The following is a 20,385-nucleotide window of genomic DNA, read 5'->3' on the forward strand; positions in this document are numbered from 1 at the left end:
GATGTTTCACCTTGAATGCAGACAACAGAAAAAAGCCACGAGTCACAGCCTAAATGTATCTGTAGTAATATACAGATAATAATGTGTATACAGCTGACTGGGTGAGCTCTCTATGGGAAGTTCTGTGTAGGCGGAAGTAACGATACACTGCATGAAGGGAAACCGGAAGAAAAAGGGTATGAAATGTGCTATAAGTAACCTTGCCTTGCCTAGTGTTTACAATTCCTCAAAAATAATCCAGAAATTCAGAAGGCTTGTTTATTTTAATGTTCAATAAGCGTTTCTGCTGGTTTTAAAAATGGACAATAATAATAATCATCATCATCTGAAGGTGAAACAATGTGTTTATTTAATATACAAATATACATTTTTGCAATTTAGCATCAATCTCCATTACTTTTCCTTTATTTGATTTTAAAAAATGCTTAGTGTGACATTCACACCCTCAAACCACATGGAAATCAATTTAAACTAACCACACTGCAAAATAAGGCTTTAAGATCTTTTTTTCGGGCTGTGAACTAATCATTTTAATACTTAAAAAAACGTTCATCTTGAAGATCAAATTAAGGAATAAGGATCAAACAGGCTTGATTTGTTTCTTACCTGAAAACAGGAGGATGGCAATGATTATTTCATAATTCACATGGCTCCCTGTGCAGGACATTAAACCAGCTTTAAATACGAGTAGTTTACTGTATGTTGAATTGCTCATTTCTATTCACACACATTCAACAGTTGTTCAACAGTAAACACAGTACACACCATATAAACATCTTTACATTTCACTCATTTGGTCATCACACATGCAAAACAACAATATAGATGTCATACTATTTTTATGTACAGACATTTAGAGTTACCTATATATGTGTTCACACATTTTTAATCATCGAAAAGTTGAAAGCGTAAAAGATTTATTAAAGAAAACAAGTAAAAAAGTCTTACCTTTATTCATTGTTGGTTGCATATATGTCCTATTTGTGCGAATATAATGCTACAGTACATCAGCGATATCAAATCGAGATTGAGAAATGTTGTGGGCAGGGATCAAATGAGCGACATCAATGGTAATGGGATTTTGGTGAGCTTTATAGCTTTCGTTTGGGTGTGCCGGAGGTTAAATGCATTCGTTTATGCAATATAACACAATAAGGAATCCATTATCAGTCCATTAATATGGCTTTTACATGTGGAGTAACAGCATACATTATGGATGTAATTAATTTCCGGGTACTAGTTGTTGTTGTGGATTCAAAACTTGAAACATTATTATCCTTTATTCAGTCAAGAGATCCCAATAAGATATTACTCCTGTATCTCTTTTTCCAGTAAAATCTGGTCATGACAGCACCACATAAAAGTTGCATACAAAGACAACAAATACAATAGAAATATCACAATTTACACATCCATAAATCATTATTCATAATCATAAATCAGTCCTTTAGAACAGTTTATAAAAGATGATTAAAAGTATTCAGAGTTGGCAATATTGCATGATTTGAAATAAAATGTCTTGATTGCTTTATTTGTATGCATAAGCACAGTACATAAATACTGTAAACTATTGTTAACTTTCACTGTGAAGTACGAACCGTAACCTAACCCTATAAGACATGATTACGGTTGTGGCTTTGGCATATATTCTTCTTTTCCAGATATGATGGTTCACAGGCAAGAACCAACTTGGTAATTGTGGACATTAAACTCTTATCAGGATTCACAGCTGACACGTCAGGGGTGTGTTTGACTTAAGTGATTCATTATTAGATTCGCTGTTTTGATTCACTGTGAACCTTTAACCTCCTAGGGTTTAGTGGCCACATACCGTCACCTTAGAATTATAAGGTGCTATCTGACATTGTCAAAATTGAGTTATTCACGTATTCTGATTAAATGACAACTGATTTACATTATGGGATGTTTTTTTTATATAAGTTGTTAACATTAAGACTTTTTTTAAAATTAAAAACAAATGTTTCACACATACGGTTTGCGATAGAAGGGAAAAACTTTGAAGCTCAATATCTCAAAATCATTCAGAACGCAGACAGAGCCTTATAATTCCAAGGTGACGATACGTGGACAGCACATTTTAGCTCTTAAGTGGCCATTTAAAATACTTTGAATGTTTTATATTTTGTTACATACATACAGTGTCATCCTGCAACTGGTTTGCAGCATATAAAAAGTCCCAAACACTATTTTTAACAGTCCAAAATGGGCAAAAAATTGAAACAGAAAATTACTCTCTGATAGTCAAAACACATTCATAAAATATGTATTTGTTATTAATGCATTAAAAAAGGTCAGGAAAAAGTGTTTTATGTAAATTTGAACCATGAGTCCACATATATGGACATCGTTTTTCCCTAAAAATACATCATATCAAAAGATGATACTTAGGTTTTTATTAAGCCCAATAAGCCTATTTGTTGTGAGCAAACAGCAACTTACTGTAACATTCCCACTCACTTAGAGTGGGTGAATGTGCTTCTGGATGTTTTTATCAGTTGTCTGAGGCCACTATTTGTAGACAGGGTCAAAGGTCAGTAGCTGTGTTTTTCAGTATACTGTAGATCAAAAGTGGGAGTATGTTTTCAGGTGATCAAAAATACTGTGTGATTTTATGGTGTTTAACTGAAAATTGCTTGAATGCAAATAAAATGTTTGTTTTTTACATTAAAAGACCATTTCAATATTAAGGCAGAAACACATACAGAACTGAATGATTGTTTTATTGCATGTAATTGTAAAGCTTTCATTTGTTTTTCCTTCAATTCAGTTTTTATTTTTATCACACTTTTTTCAAATCAACATATGTGGATTTGCACAAGCTTTTAAACTACTTTTCCTGGTTGAATTATTAATCAAATGATCAACAAACTTTTTTTAAAGTCCCTCCTTCAGCACAAAAGTCCCTTTATATGGGGTAGTTCAGCTCATCTCATGGCCTGGACCCTCGTCATCATGGCACTGAACTTTAGCTGTTGTTGGAAAGGGCTCCTCCTGCTCTTTTCCCTCCTCATTTGTGTCAATGGACAAACGGCAGAGCCGTAAGTCTTTAGCAGTTTTAATTGAGTAATGCAGTTATTTTGCAGTTATGTTTTGTATTTTGTATAATAAATGGGTCACACTTTATTTTGATAGTTCGTTGTTAAATTTAAGTTAGATTGCATCTACATGCCAACTAATTCTCATTCGATTATAAGTAGACCGTTAGGTTAGGGTTGGGGTTGGGGTTAGTGTGAGTTTACATGCACTTGCAAAGTTTCTTATAGTCAGTTAAATGTCTGTTGAAGAAAGTATCAGCAAATATTAAGCAGACAGTCTACTAAAACTCAAATAGACCATCAAAAAAGTGTTACCAATAAATGTATTATTATTTATAAGTTACAGAACAAGCAATTTACAATAATTAAAATGTATCCATTTAGCTTTTTTCTTTTCTATGGGTATTTGACATAGGAATTGTTTACTACAGAATATTTCAATAATGCTACAAGTGTCGATTGAACATTTATTTTTCACTTAACTTTAATTTACACTGTTATATTTTAATTCATAAAACATTTATTATTATTATTATTATTATTAAATCTTTCCCCTCACAAACATTTAATTTTAATTTCCAGTAAGAATTGAATTTCTGATGACACTGAGTTTTGGACATCTGGAAAAGAGATTGCTACCTTTCAGTATACTAGTCACTGTGTCGGACAGCTTTCTCTTGCATTGATTTAGCCCCTCTGTTATGCAATGTAAGCCTTTGCAGTCTGAACTATTTAAAGTATACATTAGAACATGGAAATTTAACAATACTGTATGATTATGATCTTTCAACAGATCTTTCATGGTGACTTTTCCTGCAGTGATTGAGTCGGGATCTGAGGCCAAACTGTGTGCAAGTCTTCTGAAGCCCAATGAAAGCCTCGTCATGAACATTTATCTGGTTCATGGGAACCAGAGCACATTACTGCTGCGGGAGAAAGCTGAGCAAGAGTTTCACCGCTGCTTTAACTTCAAGGTCTTTTACACAACAAAATAAATTAAATACAATTATAAAAATATTACAAATATAATAATTATGTATTTACAATGCGTTTTGTTTTTGAGATGTAGAGGTTGTAAACACAAGACTTTATCTCTCATCAGGCTCCTCTAGCAGAAGCAGAATCAGTGCAGATAATGAAAGTTGAACTTCAGGGAGAGTCCTTCAAGATGACCGAGGAGAGAAAAGTCATGTTCAAATCTTACCATCCTCTGACCTTTATCCAGACTGATAAACCCATCTATATTCCTGGACAGACTGGTGAGTTGTGAATGTTTCAAAGAATAATCTAAGCAAAGAGTAAATTAATCTGGTGTCACTGACATCTTACCCTGATCACAGCTGACGTAACATACATTAAGTACAATAACAATAACAATAAATAACAGTGTAGGTCATAAAAATGTTACAAAACCCTGCAGATGGTAAAAATATGTAGCAAGCAGGTCATTGTATTTACAAACCTGTAAATAAAATAGATAACCAGATAAGTTTGGAAATAGATAAGAACAAGAGTCATTTGCTACATAATTGTTTTGGAAAATAAGAATCCAAGCAAAGCAACACTTGAACGAGAGCACTTTCAACTCCAGTGCATGCAGTAGTTCAAAGTGTCAGAAAGTGTGATAAGCACCAAGGACAGATTCCAAACAGGCACCAAGTCAGGGTGAGAGGGGCAGAACCAACACACATATCAATACGTAAATGGAAAGCTGAAGTCACAAACAACTTCAGAGCAGATCATCCGTTATTCATAGTTTTGCAAGATCAATACATCAAAAGACACAGTACATCCAGCTGATTTTTAATGCACTGCTCTACACAATGAAGCAAAACCTTGTCTCAGAGCATATGATTCATGGCTGAAGTGGCTCTTTCTTTTGTGACTCACTCATTCTCTGCCCATTGGTTGGTTCAATTCAGTTTGTCATTCCTCCCTGATTTTCTGATTAACCTTACTGGGGGAAGCCTTATTTAATTATACTTTAATATTTTTACTGGATGAAAGGTATTCTTCCCTAATGGGAAACAGGTTGATCTTATCAACTACAACAGGATTAATTTCAGTATCATTTTGCGTTGTAGCCTGTATTGGCCATGGACTGGTCCTCCTCTGAACAGCATGTCCACACATAGTTTTAAATTTGGACATGCTAATGCTGTATGAGTGTGAGAAAGTTAAGCTGAAAATGCTGACTTTAGTTGTAGAGAGATTATTTACTATTTTCACTTTAATTTGTCCATGTGCCACAAGTTAATCTGCTGTCCTAGGCATATATTAGGGGTGGATAATGTTAATCCTGGACGGCCACCGCAGAGTTTAGCTTGAAACCTGAAAAAATACCTGCATGACTCCTGAAGACCTTGATTAGGTTGTTCAGGTGCATTTGATAGAGATAAACTCTGCAAGAATAGCAAACCTCCAGAATTAACATTACCCACCCCTGACTTCCTACTCAGACCACACATGGCTGGAACAAGTATATAGTCCAGACTTGACCAGCCCCCATTTTCATCAGGTATTCATCAGGTAAATGTCTTCTGTCTCACTTGATATTGCTTCTGTGCCTCTATCAGATTTTGGTAAAATGAGTCCACAGTGTCACTAAAGAGACTATAGAGACTTAAAGGTGCATCCAGAAACAGAGCCGTCTGTGACTCCCTCACTTCTATCAGTATCAGCCAAAAATGATGGTGGATGTCCTGTGCAGTCGTCAATGAATTCCTAAGTGATAGGTCCATCACCAAGTAGACCTTGTTATTCATTGTGATTTGTTATCAGTCGTATCTCTGAGGGAAGAAACCCCAGTTTCCGGGATTGTTGGCAAGCTATGGCAAGCAAAGTGGGAAAAACTATATTGCATGCACACGTAAACAGTATCATCCTAAGCATCCAAACATTTAGTGATTAATCTATTGTGGTCATGTGGTAGAAGTTGAGGATGTGTGTGTTTTTACCAATAGGAACCTCGTAATTATGATATGACATAAACATAGCTATTGTCCTGGCATGTTTACACTTTAACTGTACTTTTCTCTAGTAATAATGTGCAGAAAGCTTATAAAAGAAAAGCTTAAAAAAGATTACAATAAATTTTTTGTCTCCACAGTTAACTTCAGAGTTGTTACCCTGGATAAAAACTTTGCACCACTTGATCAGCAGGTCTGATGTGCTTTATCTAATACCTTTATCACCCTCATTTACTCTTGATTTGTTTATTATTGGCTTTGAATCTTTTTACTATTGACAATTATTTAATGACTGTTTACTCTTTTACAGTATAGTTCAGTCGTGCTTGAGGTAAGACCACAATATCTCCTGTACTGTCATAACAAACATACATTTTAAATCCTAGAACACTGTAGGAATAAGCAATTTATGTGTTTTATATAACTACTGTTTACGTGTATGTACATACCTTTGTGACTAAATGGATTTTGTTTTTGGTATTAAACAGGACAGTCGTGATAACAGGATTGGTCAATGGATAAATGTTTCCTCAACAAGGTGGATTTTGCAGCGTTCATATGAACTAAACCCAGAATGTCGTGAAGGCTCATACCAGCTGAAGGCTTTCATTGGGGAAAGGATGATCTCACATTATTTTAAGGTGAAAAAATATGGTGAGTCATAAAAGGAAATAACTGCATTTGACAAATTAATGCAAATATTATGCTATTTTACTACTAATGACTTTGATTTCTGTCCTCTGATTTCTAGTTTTGCCTAAATTTGAAGTTACAGTAAAAAGACCAAATAAAGTGAGTGTTGATGAAGAGGAATTGTTAATTGAGGTTTGCGCAAAGTGAGTGGTTTATGTCTCTTCTTCATAGTTAAATTGTGTTACTTTGATTGAATTGTTAAGTGCATTCACTGGGGTCAGTTATCATAGAATATTATTTATTTTACTTAACCCTGGGTTGTAAATCAGTTGCTTGATTTTTTTTTTACAGATACACTTATGGACAGCCTGTTCCTGGTAAATCATGGGTAAAAGTGTGCCGTAATTATTTGCCCTACATTTATACCAAAGATTTCAATCCTTTGTGTTCAGAGGAAACCACTGAGGTATGTTAGCTGAACTGCACTACACAACATTTTTCCTCCTTGTATTTAAACCACACTTCAGTTAATGTGCTATATATATTTTTTTTTATTCGTTAAAATCAGTTAACAAAGACTGGCTGTGCCATCCATAACTTCAGTTTATCAGTCTTTTTGAACTCCACACTAAAGGAGAGACTAAAAAATTCTCTTCATGTTGAGGCAGTGGTTACAGAAGAAGGAACAGGTGAGCTGTTGGGTTCGGTCAGACTTTTGTTATTTGAATTTCTTAACTTTTTCATTTTTAATGTTTTATTTTAATATAAATATTTATTTAGCCGTATTTTACTTTTACAGAGATCACCATGACAAAATCTGAATCTGTACCTCTCACATATGAAATTGGCAAAGTCACACTTATTGACCTGCCCAAAACATATGAACATGGATCAGTCATCGAGGGAAAAGTAAGTCTGAAATCTATTTGTCTCGGTTTAATGCCATTAATACACTCAGAATTAATTCACAATTAACTCCTTAACAATCTTATTTTCAACAGATCAAACTTTCCGATTTTAAAGATGCTCCAATTCCAAACAAAGAGGTTTATCTTTTAGAGGGTGAAAACTGGTCCTCAAAACTGCTCCTAAATCTCACTACAGACAGTGATGGACTGGCCAGCTTCTCTCTTAATACATCTAGTCTTTCTAAAAAAGACATTTCTCTGATTGTAAGAGTTTGTATTCACCTAGTTTTAGTTAATGTTCCCCGAAGGGTTCAGTAGCAACAGTCGACTCATTTCTGATTCTTTTCAGGCAAACGTGTATCCAGATACCCGTTATTATGGCTACATGACACCTCACTTCTCTACAGATAAAAAAACAGTTAAGCTCTTCCAGATCGCTGCTCCATACTCTCCAACATTAAGTGAACTGATTATAGAGAATATTGAGCAGCCAATAAAGTGTGGCACTGAGATTACAGCCACTGTCAAGTATTATTTTGTTGGAGAGACCGTTGAAGACTTCAATACTGACATTGTCTATATGGTGAGTACATGTGCTCATTCTTATAATGATGACTTTTTTTTTATTTTGTTCGCAGCATTAATTGACTGCACTGGTCAGTTTATAACAGTGTCGTCTGTTTGTTTCAGGTCTTGTCCAGAGGAGTGATCGTTCGTCATGGATATGAGAAGGTTGAAGTGAAGTCTTCTTCTAATGGAGTAGCAAGTGGCACAATGTCCTTCAAACTGTCTGTTGGTGCAGATGTGGCTCCTGTAATGCAGATTCTGGCGTACTGTGTTCTGCCCAGTGAAAATATTGTTGCTGCAAACAAAAGATTAAGCATTGAAAAATGTTTTGGTAATAAGGTATGTATTGCAGCAGGTTGAAAAAAATTATCTCCTTTAAACTGTATTTCCGGTTGAGTCCTAAAATAAACCCTATTTCCCATCCTCACAGGTTTCTCTGCAGTTTTCTCCTGCTAGAGCAGTTCCTGGTGAGAAAAATACTCTCCAGCTCTCAGCTCAGCCTAGGTCACTGTGTGGCCTCAGTGCTGTAGATCAGAGCGTCTTGATCCTGGAGTCAAGCAAACGTCTAGATGCTGACAAGGTGTAGATACTTTAAGATTCAGTTTCAAAAACCTTTGGTATCTTGGTAATCTACGCCCTAGTGAAAAAAATTTATAATTAAATATGTCTGCCATAATCTATTTTCTGAAATTCAGATTTCGGAAAATTAATGAATGAGTTACTTGACATGGGAAACTTGACAGTGCGTGAATGTGGTCTCATTGCAGATTTTCAACCTGCTGCCAGTTCAGTCGGTGTCATATTATCCTTACAGTGTTGAAGATGAGCAGCCGTGTCTGCATGTGAGACTCCGTCGATCTGTGCTGACAGACAACGTCTATGAAAACTTAAAGGTAACAGGTGAATTGCACGTGTGACAGTACAGAATAGAATCCTAGATTAGGTTTGGGAGAGTGAATACCGAACAAACTGTAAACGCACAAAAAGCCCTCTTGATATTTCAGACATGATTATTCTGTATTTCAATTAAATTTGACAGATTTTATATAATTTTGTTTTCACAGAGAGTGGGGCTGAAAATGGCTTCAAATTTGTTTGTGCGAGTCCCTGAGTGTCTGTCTTACAGAGGCCTGACTTATCACAGAAAAAAAGGTACCTGTACTGATATTCATCTCTGTGCTGTAGTGTCTAAAAACACAATTGTTTGTTTTGAAACACTCCCATTATTATATACACCATGAATCCAAAAGATGACAATCAGTCGAGAGTCTAAAACAAACAAAAAAAAAAAACGAAAGAAAGGAACAAGAAACAATTGTCCAATTGTTGTAAGGACACATACATACATGCAAACAATTGTGTGCCCAGATGTTGTTGTTTGCTCCTGTAATGTATCAACTATTTTGTTTGTATTATCTGCTTACTATTTGCTCTTTTCTTATGGCATATGTGCCGGTACTGTATAAAAACATGTTTTTTAACTTGGTTATTTTTTATTGTTACAATGTATATGTACTTTTTTCATACACTACAAATTAAAACTTAACACCTTTTTTAGGGAGGTTTGCTGTTGTGAACACTGCTCGAATGAGATTGGGTTCTTCAATAGTAGCTTCTACTCTTGTAAATCAAAGACATTCTCCAGCAGTGACGATTCGGACCGTCTTTCCAGAAACATGGATCTGGGACCTTGCTGAAGTGGGGTATGTGAGGCATAATCAGTGCATTTGGCATCAACTCATGTCTCTCATACATCTCTTCAGGTGCCCAGGACAGAAAACACCTGGGTGTTTTGCAGATTCTGAATGCATTTTTGTGTTGTTTAATGTTTAATGTTCTCTTTCAACCATTGGTTCAGTGTCTCAAAATTATCTCAGGCATGACTAGTCTTGAAAGCGCCAATTACACCCTGTCACTTGACACACCAAACATAGGGTGGGTCTACAGATTCCGGATACAGTGCATCCGGACAGAATTCACTGTGCTTAACTTTGTGAATATTCCACAATGAAAAAAAAATTGACAAAAATAACTTATATTGATAACGAGGGAAAAAAATAGTTGGAGCATTTCCAATTTAAACAGCATTTACTTTGACACACCAAACATAAGTGATGCAGGAGTTTTATTGACTGACTAAATCAAACCGCAGACGAATGCTAACATGGATGGACCTTGTTTTCTCATCTCCCTTTGAGATCCTGTTTGGAAGGAGCAATTAAACTTATACTAAACTGACCTGACCTACTGAAATTTTTCAGTAAAGAGTGCATGATTCTCTTGCTTTTTAGTAATACTTTTGATTGTCCTTTTAACTTTAAAAGACAATGTCACTTTAACATCCTGTGCACAGATGTACACCGCCAAGAATTCAATTACTTTTAAATTTGTTTATGCTCAATAAAGGCATCATAACACACATTTAAAAATATTTTTACATGGATATTTTTTGGTATACATCTTTCACCCCTTCTCTGATCGCAAGTGTAGAGACCATCTGGCGAACAAAATCTCCTTGACCAAGTTTGACAGCTATCTATAATTACATGAATTGACATGATTTGGAGGGGAATTGGCAGTGATTGGACTGCTAACTCAAAGACATGGTTTAATTGGTCTTTTCAAAATGGGACTAGACCAATGGCATTCCCAAACTTAGATACTTCACACTACAAATTAAGATGTCATTTGCAAAAACAGATAACTTCAAAATTACGTCTTTTGCAAATGTTTAACCAAATGCTGCTTAAAGGCTGAGTCAGAATCAGACAGGCATATTGTTATTTATGCACCACAGAGACTCTGGATCAGCTGAGGTTCCTGTCACAGTTCCTGACACCATCACCTCTTGGGAGACGGAGGCCTTCTGTCTGTCCTCCACAGGTCTGGGTTTGGCTCCTCCTGCTCAGCTGACGGTTTTCCAGCCCTTCTTCCTGGAGCTCTCTCTGCCTTACTCCATCATCCGTGGGGAGATCTTTGAGCTCAAAGCCACTGTCTTCAACTATCTGTCTAAATGCATCATGGTGAGATTTCAGATTCAGCCTGATCCAATCAGATCAAATACTCCACTAATCACATGTGCTTGATTGACAGGTTAAAGTGAGTCCAGCTCCTTCCTCAGACTACACTCTCAAAGCCTCCTCTGATGATCAGTATTCATCCTGTCTCTGTGCTAATGGAAGAAAAACCTTTAAATGGATCCTCACTCCTTCTGTTCTAGGTGACTTGTCTAGTCTGATTATTGTTTCTCAGTGTTTCCGTCTGTTGTATCTTCACGTACATGTCTTGTGTTGCAGGAGTGGTGAATATTACAGTCAGTGCAGAGGCAGAGGCGTCTCAGACGATATGTGATAATGAGATTGTGAGTGTGCCAGAGAGAGGACGCATTGACATCGTCACACGAAGTCTGCATGTACAGGTCAGCAAAGATCAAATGGCTCTCAGACATCATCTACCCATGATCCTATTCTGCTAATGATATTGTTTTATGCTGCAGGCTGAAGGAACTGAAAAGACAGAGACCAACAGCTGGTTACTGTGTCCAAAGGGTGGGTCTACAGATTGTAGTCTACAGATTGGGTCTACAATTTTTGCTTATTCCACAATGAAAAAACATAATTAATTTACTTTAAAAAATCTACAAATATACCTTATACTGATAACGAGAAAAACAGTTTGTTTAAGCATTTCAAATTTAAACAGCATTTGCCATGACACTCAAAATTGAGTTTTATACGTGTATCGTACGTTTTATTTTACGTTTTATCGGGTTTTATACATGTACATTCTGCTTCCACTGATTTTTTTCCAGAGATGTTTTTGCAACTTGATTTTAGACACTATTTTATCTTTTTGTAATGTGTTTAAATCAAAATAATTACTAATTGTGATTGTGTTTTTATTATTAATGATACTTAACAGATGGTATTAAAATATTTATTTTGAAGTATCCTCCTGATGGCTGATACGTATCTATATCTCTGATTCACAGGAGACAGTCTCTTAGAGAAAATGGATGTGGCTCTTCCTAAAGATGTGATAGAGGGATCAGCAAAATCCTCAGTTTCAGTCATTGGTAACATTTACAAACAGAAACAGAAACGAGAAGCTTGTGTTTGGATTTCTAAAATGTGTTTGGTTTGCAGGAGACATATTGGGTCGAGCGCTGCAGAATCTTCATGGATTATTACGGATGCCGTACGGCTGTGGAGAACAAAACATGGCTGTTCTTTCTCCTAATATTTACATTCTGCAGTATCTGGAGAACACAAAGCAGCTCATATCAGCCATCCAGGAGAAAGCCAGCAGCTTCCTTAAGAGTGGTGAGACACATCAGTCATGATAAAAAACGTCTCTGTTACTAACTAAACCCTCGTTCTCTATAGAAGGAACGGAGACGTGTGTCTGGAAAGACACTTTTGGAGTATGCCATACAACCAATCACTCTGAAGAGTAAGAAATCGGGCCAATGAATGGCAATGAGTTGGTAGAGCTCGGCACCGCAGGTGCCGACAATTAATCATTGGTAGAGTATATAGCCGGTGCACGCAGAGCAAGCACTATCTTTTAGCCACTGAAGAGCCAAACACTCAGCTACCAGCTGGAGACTCAGTTGCTGTGGCATCAGAGACACCATTACCATTATATGGGAGTAATTTAGAAGAATTTGGATCGGGGGTGGTAAATGTGCTTTTATCTAGCTAATTGTAGTCTAGGGGTTTTTAAAAATACAACAATACATTTAGAAAACCTGCCAGTCCCCGAAGGGGAAGGATGCCGCGGAGGCCACTTGCTACTCAAAAGGGGAGACTTGATGCCTATATGGACATACAGACTAGCCCTATCCAGGTGGAGTGCTACATATGATAAGCTGGTTAGCGGGTAGGGAAGACACAAGTCCGCCTGATAAGAGGGAACACACCGTGGTTGAATACGCATATGAGATCATCACCGGGGATGGCACCGAATCCCAGCATGTGGGTAGACCAAGCAGGCATATCATACACCGTACTGGGTCAGGCACCTGGCTCCACTGAGCCACGTATTTCCAGTTTAGGGAGCAAGGCACAGTAAGCGCTTTTGATGCCGAGCTTAGTTTACTCTCGATAAACCACGGTTACCCAGTAATCGGGGGAAAACCAGCTCCACACAAAGATTATAAAATCTTGCAAATATATTAGGTGTTGCCCAGCCCACAGCTCTATAGATATCTCTGAGGGAGACGCTGCATGCTAATACTTCTTGTTGAGTGTGCTCTCACACCAAGAGGACACGACCCACCCTGGCACTGATAGGTAAGGGCAATGGCATCTACTATCCAATGGTCCAACTTCTGTTCTGATCAACCACCATAACAGATAAAGAACTGTTAAGAAGATCTTAAACTCTGCATACATTCCATGTAAAAGTGCAAATAAGTCACATAAGCCTTCCATGTTCTGTCTATGGACCACATTTGGAGGTACCAGAGATTTGGGCGTGGGTGCCAGAGGGTGCCCCGTCCCTGGGAGAGGAGGTCCTCTCTCAGGGGAATATGCCAGGTTGGGGCTGTCGTGAGAAGTGTGAGTTTAGAAACCCTGGTCCAGTTGGGCTAGAGAGGCGCAACTAACAAGACCTGCTCCTCATCCTCCCTGACCTTGCACAGTGTCTGTGCGAATAGGCTCACTGGGGGAAACGCATATTTGCGCATACCCAGAGACCATCTGTGAGCCAGAACATCCATGCTGAGGGGGGTCTTGGTCAGGGAGTAAAACAACTGGCAATTGGCATTTTTAGGAGAAGCAAACAGGTCACCCTGAGCTTCCCCGAAGCGCTCCCATATGAGCTGGACCACGCCAGGGTGTAGTTTCCATTCTCCTTGGAATGCTAGCTGCCTTAAGGGCACATTGACTGCACGTTGCATGCTGCACATGGCCCCCCAGCCCATGCTCGAGACATCTGTCGATAAGAAAACATGCCTGGTTACTTGTTCTAAGGGCACACCCGCCTGTAGACAGGCAAGATCCATCCAGGGACTGAGGGTACAGCAACACAGCGGAGTGATGGTTAACCATTGCACGTCTGTGCACCATGCTCGTCTGGGAACCCGATCGTAAAGCCAGCGCTAAAGTGGACTCAAATTATATGTTTACCTGGAGCCCCAACAGGCTGAGGTGCCGGTGCACGCTGTCTCTGCATAATCAATTGATCCCGGGATGAAGCTAGAATATGCCAATCATCAAGTTAGTTGAGTATGCGAGAGCCAAAGAGGCACTAGGGCACTGGAACGCAAATTGGATAAAAGGGCGTTGGCATGGAAGGATGGAGACATGAAAGTACACATCCTTCAGGTCTATAGCTGCAAACCAATCCTCAGAACAGACACTGTGACAAAGGAGTTTGTCACTGGCCTGCAGCAGAGCAGTTAATCCATGTATTCACAAACACACATAACTTGCCTCTACTCAACCGACCGATCTTGAGGTTGCACACTAGAGATTGCCCTGTAATGGGAACACATACACACAAACACATTACATCCCCATTATTCCTTGCATATTCCAACACACCATACAATTTGTCAATTTGTGTTGGTGTTTGTTTGTCATGTCTGTCCTTTTTGCGCCATGATGGCTACGGGAGGCAAAAAGGGGCCAAGAGATTATGCGCAGTAGATTATTCTACTGAATAGTGTCATGGGAGCAGTCACTGGCGTGCCAGCGGAGGGGCAGCTCGGGAGTGGAGTGCTCAACTCAGCTCAGAGCTCAGAGCTAGTGACAAGGTGAATGGGTCAGCAGGGAGAGCAGTTTGCTGAGCACACTGATGGATGACCACTCCTATCGCCTTTGACTGCTCTTTCACCACCGAGAACTCCAGAGAATAGTCTTCAATGGTGTCGCCGAATAGGCCGCCCTAGAAATGGGCAAGTTAAGAAAGCGAGCTTTGTCAACATCATGCATATCAGCCAAGAACCACCCTTGTGCAGCTCAGCCAATTTCTGCACTAGGTAGTACTGATAGGTGGCCATATCGTGCAAGGTGGATGCGGGCACTTGTGGAATTGCTTCGTACCCCCTGACGGCTCTGTCATCAAGAGTGGTGAGGGTGGAGGCTGACGAGGATCGGGCAGAGAATGGTGCCCTCCATGCCTGTGTGAGCTCACTGTGCACCTCTGAAAAAAAGGGGAACCTGGAAGGTTTGACCTTCTTCTTGGTCCCCATGTTGCACCCGTCTAATCGGTCCGGAGGTCGAGCTGGGGGGACAAGCCATCTCCAGCCTGACCTCCGAAGAAGCCCGGGTCATCCCGTGATCTCAGTTGCACAACAGTCATGCCCTCACAGTAAGGGTCTGTCCACGAGCACCTCCTTGACATGCTGGACCCCCAGACATGTGATGCAGTGCTTATGCCCATCCACGGTCAAAACTGTATCTTTAAAAAGATGTGTTTTTTGACCCCGTTGCTTTCTTAAGGGATTCTGTTCTTTTAGTGGAAACTGCTCTCTTAGCCACCAGCGAAATGCCCAGGGATGGGAAGAGACACCCAATTTGACCGCCACTGCACACATTGTAACCCGCACTGGTGGAATTACTGCTTGAAAAACAGCTTGGCAGAAGTCTCTTCAGTCTCATGTTAGGGTCTGAAGTGAAAAAAGTGCTCGCTTTGTGTGTGTCGGCTATATACTCTACTGATGATTAATTGGTGGCACCTGCGAAACCAAGCTCTGTCACCTCATTGGCATTCATTGGGCCATTTTCTTACTCGGATCTTACTTGATTGGTCATATAGCTTACTCTCAAAGTGTCTTTCCAGACATATGTCGAAGTTGCCTCTGAAGGGGAACTACTGAGACTATTTGCTGAAAATTTTATTTTTTATTAATGTCAGACACAAACTGTTTAAGATTTAACCATTATGGCACTAAACAGGATACCAGAGACAACTGAACTACAAGCATTCTGATGGGGCATACAGTACATTTGGTTATGGTGATGGGAATACATGGTATATATAGTTTCACTCTTTTGTTAAAACAAAAATAATGTCAAGGAAATATTCTAAATAATTTAAACTTTCAACCACTAGGTTGACCGCCTTTGTCCTGAGGTCTTTTGGCAAAGCTCAGAAATACACATTTATTGATCCACAAATTATTCAGAGTGCAAAGGATTGGTTAATACGCAGACGGGATTCAGACGGCTGTTTTATCCAACAGGGAAGACTGTTTAACAACAGAATGAAGGTCTGTCTGTGCATCTATCTGTCTTTCTATCTATTTATCTTTTCCTAGATAAACATTAATGTATTGATTGTGTTGTGCTGACTGCAAATTTTCCTTTATAAAAGGGTGGAGTGAATGATAATGTGACAATGACGGCCTACATTACTGCATCACTGCTTGAACTGGAAACTCCAGTCACAGTAAGTTCATCTTCAGGAAACGCAGTATAAACTCATAGTAAAATGACACTCGCAGCATCTGTTTGTCTGTTTCTGTCTCAGGATCCTGTCATCACTAAAGGTTTGTCATGCTTGAGGTCCGTCATTGAGGACGTCAAAAACACTTACACCACTGCTCTGCTGGCCTACACTTTCAGTCTGGCTAGAGACACCAACACTCGACAGCAGCTTTTCAACAAACTGGAGGATCTTGCTATTTCAGAGGGTAAGAGATTGCTTTCTGATGACTTTCTGCACTGCACTGTTGCTTTTGTCCTGCTGGTTGAGTTTGTCTTTTGTGTCCTAAAGGTCCTCTTGTCCACTGGTCTCAGTCTGCATCTGCTGATGACTCTGATTCTCTGCATGTGGAGATCAGCTCATATGTGCTGTTAGCTGTTCTCACTGCAGATTCACTCACTACAGCTGATCTGGGCTTTGCTAACAGGATTGTCAGCTGGCTTGTGAAGCAGCAGAATGCCTATGGAGGATTCTCCTCCACACAGGTTCCTCAAATCAAACACATTATTGCTGAATGGCTAAAATTGTCAGATGACTGAACTCATTTCTTTCCCAGGACACAGTGGTGGCTCTTCAGGCTCTGTCTTTGTACGCCACCAAAGTGTTCAGCTCTGACGGCTCCAGCACAGTGACTGTACAGTCAGCAGGAGACTCTCACCACTTTGATGTCAATCAGGACAACAAGTTACTGTACCAGGAGAAGCAGCTGGCCAATGTGCCAGGCAAATACAGCATTGAAGTCAAGGGCTCAGCCTGTGTGTCTGTGCAGGTCTGCAGTTTCAGCTTCATTTACTCATTTTCTCTCTTGGCATTTTGGGGTTATTCTGCTAAGAGAGGTTTTAAAAATGGGTTTGTTTGTTTGTTTGTTTGTTTGTTTTGACTCTCTCAGATGGCTCAGTTCTACAACATTCCCACTCCTACTGAAGCTAAAACATTGAGTATTGAAGCCAAGATTGAGGGAGACTGCAAGAAAAGCTTTGGACAAAATCTATTGTTAAATTTCACTGTGACGTAGGAAGAGAAACTTTACTCTATAAGACCTGATAATGATTGTGGTTTTAGTTCATTCAACATCAAGTCTGATGCTTCTTGTTTTTGTGTTTTCCAGATATGATGGTCCACAGGCCAAAACTAACATGGTGATTGTGGACATTAAACTCTTATCAGGATTCACAGCTGATACGTCCATGGTGTGTTTGACTGCTAAGTGATTTATTCGATGTATTGATTTACTGTGCACAGAGGTGTAGCACACTGGGTGGGGGTGTGGGGTGGTGATTGGGTGGGGGTTTTGGTGGTGGTTCGGGGGGCAGGGGGGATGGGTGAGTGGAAGCGATCACTTATGAGCGGGAGGGAGACAATACAAAAAAAGGGGGGGTTGGGGGGTGGCTGTTGCGACAACGCGGGGCTCATTGATCACGCGGGGCCCCCGTCCGCTACGCCACTGACTGTGACAATCTTCTGTTGGGGATGCAACGTAATAAATGTGTTTATTAATCTTCATTGGTTTAATTACTTAATTGCTTTTTCTACAAAACACAGCTTAAAACTCAACGGCAGTCAGATACCTCACCTGTGGAGCGGATTGATTCCAAAGATGATCATGTCCTTGTGTATCTGAAAGAGGTGAAAGATCACTAACAGTCATATTTTTTATTCATAATGATTCATATAAATATTATCTTTTTATCTTTTTCTTAATCTTTTTTATCTTCTTGAAGGTTTCAAAAACAGACCCAGTGAATCTCCAGATTGGACTGAATCAGATTATTCAAGTGAAGAATCTTAAGCCAGCTGTTATTAAAGTGTATGATTACTACCAGACAAGTAAGATTTTATGAGTCATTTGTGTTTTTATTAAATGATTCAGAAGTATCAGTTGACATTAAGCTGATTTCTCGGTTTCAACATTTCCCTCAGGTGATCAGTCAGAGATGGAGTACTCGTCCCACTGTGAATAAAGAGTCACGCTTCACCTCTGCTGCTTGAATAAAGATGTTAAATACTCACTAAATGTTTAATGTTACATTAGAAGTATTTATTCTTTATCCAATGCAAAACAATTTATTGTAAATAATTACATATAATAAAAGTGTTCTTTACAACCTTTCATTTGTGTTTATATAATATGGTAAAGGTCATGAGGTCCTTGACTAAGGTCAAACCAAGAAGTAAAAATTAATGCCATAACAAAAAAGAAAAAAAAAGAAAAAGATAATAGCAGTGTTACACTATTAACATCTACTTCCATTTTCTTCAGCTTAAAATATAAAAACATGAAACTTGGGACACTGAATGTCTGTTCAGAACATGAGGTACCACAGAGATCAGATCAGAATTTCATGCTCTTCATTTAATGATATTTTGTTGTCAATAAACAACAACTTACTGTAACCTTCCCACTCACTTTGAGTGGGTGTAACCAGGGACAAGCAGTATTTATGATACAAGTATTTCAAACACGTATTTCAAATACAAAATAGTATTTTGTAATTTGTATTTAAAGGTGACGCAGTGGCGCAGTAGTAGTGCAGTCGCCTCACAGCAAGAAGGTCCGGGTGCTCCGGTTTCCCCCACAGTCCAAAGACATGTGGTACAGGTGAATTGGGTAGGCTAAATTGTCTGTTGTGTGTGAGTGTGTATGGATGTTTTCCAGAGATGGGTTGTGGCTGGAAGGGCATTTGCTGCGTAAAACATGTGCTGGATAAGTTGGCAGTTCATTCCGCTAAGCCGAAAAGAAAATGAATGAATGCATGAATATGTATTTGCTGGGGTTTATGAAAATGGGTTTATATTTTGTATCAAAACACCTTAGTTTCTTGTATTTTTAAAATATTGTAAAATAGTTTGTAGGAAGTCTACATGATGACATCATAAAAATGCGGCCTCTTATTTGTGCTTTCTCAGTTATTTGCCTAAGCTTGAGATCAGAAAAGAAATTTGACTAATAATGAAGAAGGTGGAGTGGCTGCACGGTGGTGCACGTTCACCTCACAGTGTGAAGGTTGCTGGTTTAAGCCTCGGCTGGGTCAGTTGGCGTTTCTGTGTGATGTGTGCATGTTCTCCCCGTGTTTGCGTGGGTTGGCGACCCCAGATTAATAAAGGGACTAAGCCAAAAAGAAAATGAATGAATGAATGAATGAATGAATGAAGGTGGTCATTGCTTGGAGTATGGATGGAAATTATGCAATACACATAAAGAAAATACCAGACTAATGGCAAGGGTAGATTTGGGACACACTCATTGAAAATAGTATACTGCACAATACCAGTCATATATAAAGGCAGTAAAGTGTACAATTTATCATCATCTTTGCTTAGGAAATGAGACAGAATAAGGTATCAGTCCAGAAACAAGAATATGAAGCCTACAGCACATAATCCTTATCAGTCTCAGGGCTGTAGATGGAAATGCAAAGGAAGTTCAGAAATAAAAATAAAAACACCTAAAGATGATGTTCACTAAACTGAGACACTTCCAGAAGAACTGAACAACTTTGGGGAATGAGTAAAATGCACAAATAATAGTAGTTTTGGATAGATTGCTGATGTAGATGCAAAGAAAATTAAACAAACAACCTTAATATAAGTCGTGGCGATAATTACCATACTTCATTGGCTCTTTCAAATGCCAGAAGTTGATCTGCAGATTGTGCATTGAAGAATACTGCAGGAGCCATACATGGAATATTGGTGATTGACCACAAGGTGTCAGTATCAGACTATATAACTGTGGCTTCACTGCATGGAGGCAGAGAGCGTTGGTAGGAAGCACACAGTTTTTGACCGTAACTCAACGTAACGTAACAACTTAAGGTA

General features: G+C 38.9%; 1 protein-coding gene across 1 annotated transcript; it reads left to right on the plus strand.

Moving 5' to 3' along the window:
- Window positions 1-2,952: 2,952 nt before the first annotated feature.
- On the plus strand, window positions 2,953-18,676 carry LOC130241707 (alpha-2-macroglobulin-like). The gene is made up of 34 exons (XM_056473623.1): window positions 2,953-3,059; window positions 3,850-4,030; window positions 4,159-4,315; window positions 6,166-6,218; window positions 6,336-6,356; window positions 6,514-6,679; window positions 6,777-6,861; window positions 7,010-7,124; window positions 7,227-7,347; window positions 7,458-7,567; window positions 7,660-7,830; window positions 7,916-8,149; window positions 8,257-8,472; window positions 8,564-8,713; window positions 8,901-9,026; window positions 9,198-9,285; window positions 9,692-9,836; window positions 10,931-11,156; window positions 11,227-11,353; window positions 11,430-11,551; window positions 11,630-11,681; window positions 12,125-12,208; window positions 12,279-12,455; window positions 16,038-16,113; window positions 16,195-16,351; window positions 16,456-16,530; window positions 16,612-16,774; window positions 16,858-17,051; window positions 17,123-17,335; window positions 17,456-17,577; window positions 17,675-17,756; window positions 18,109-18,192; window positions 18,288-18,393; window positions 18,487-18,676. The coding sequence occupies exons 1-34, from the start codon at window positions 2,953-2,955 to the stop codon at window positions 18,525-18,527; spliced, it is 4,347 nt and encodes a 1,448-aa protein (XP_056329598.1). The 3' UTR covers window positions 18,528-18,676.
- The last annotated feature ends 1,709 nt before the right edge of the window (window positions 18,677-20,385 follow it).

Source organism: Danio aesculapii, chromosome 15, assembly GCF_903798145.1.
Source record: "Danio aesculapii chromosome 15, fDanAes4.1, whole genome shotgun sequence".
Lineage (NCBI taxonomy): Eukaryota > Metazoa > Chordata > Actinopteri > Cypriniformes > Danionidae > Danio > Danio aesculapii.

Excerpts from the sequence above, each read along its gene's own strand:
- LOC130241707 (XM_056473623.1), top strand. The coding sequence starts at position 2,953 with ATGGCCTGGACCCTCGTCATCATGGCACTGAACTTTAGCTGTTGTTGG. Across the intron at positions 11,354-11,429 it reads CCTCACTCCTTCTGTTCTAG|GAGTGGTGAATATTACAGTC; the intron begins GTGACTTGTCTA and ends CTTGTGTTGCAG. Across the intron at positions 17,052-17,122 it reads GAGGATTCTCCTCCACACAG|GACACAGTGGTGGCTCTTCA; the intron begins GTTCCTCAAATC and ends TTTCTTTCCCAG.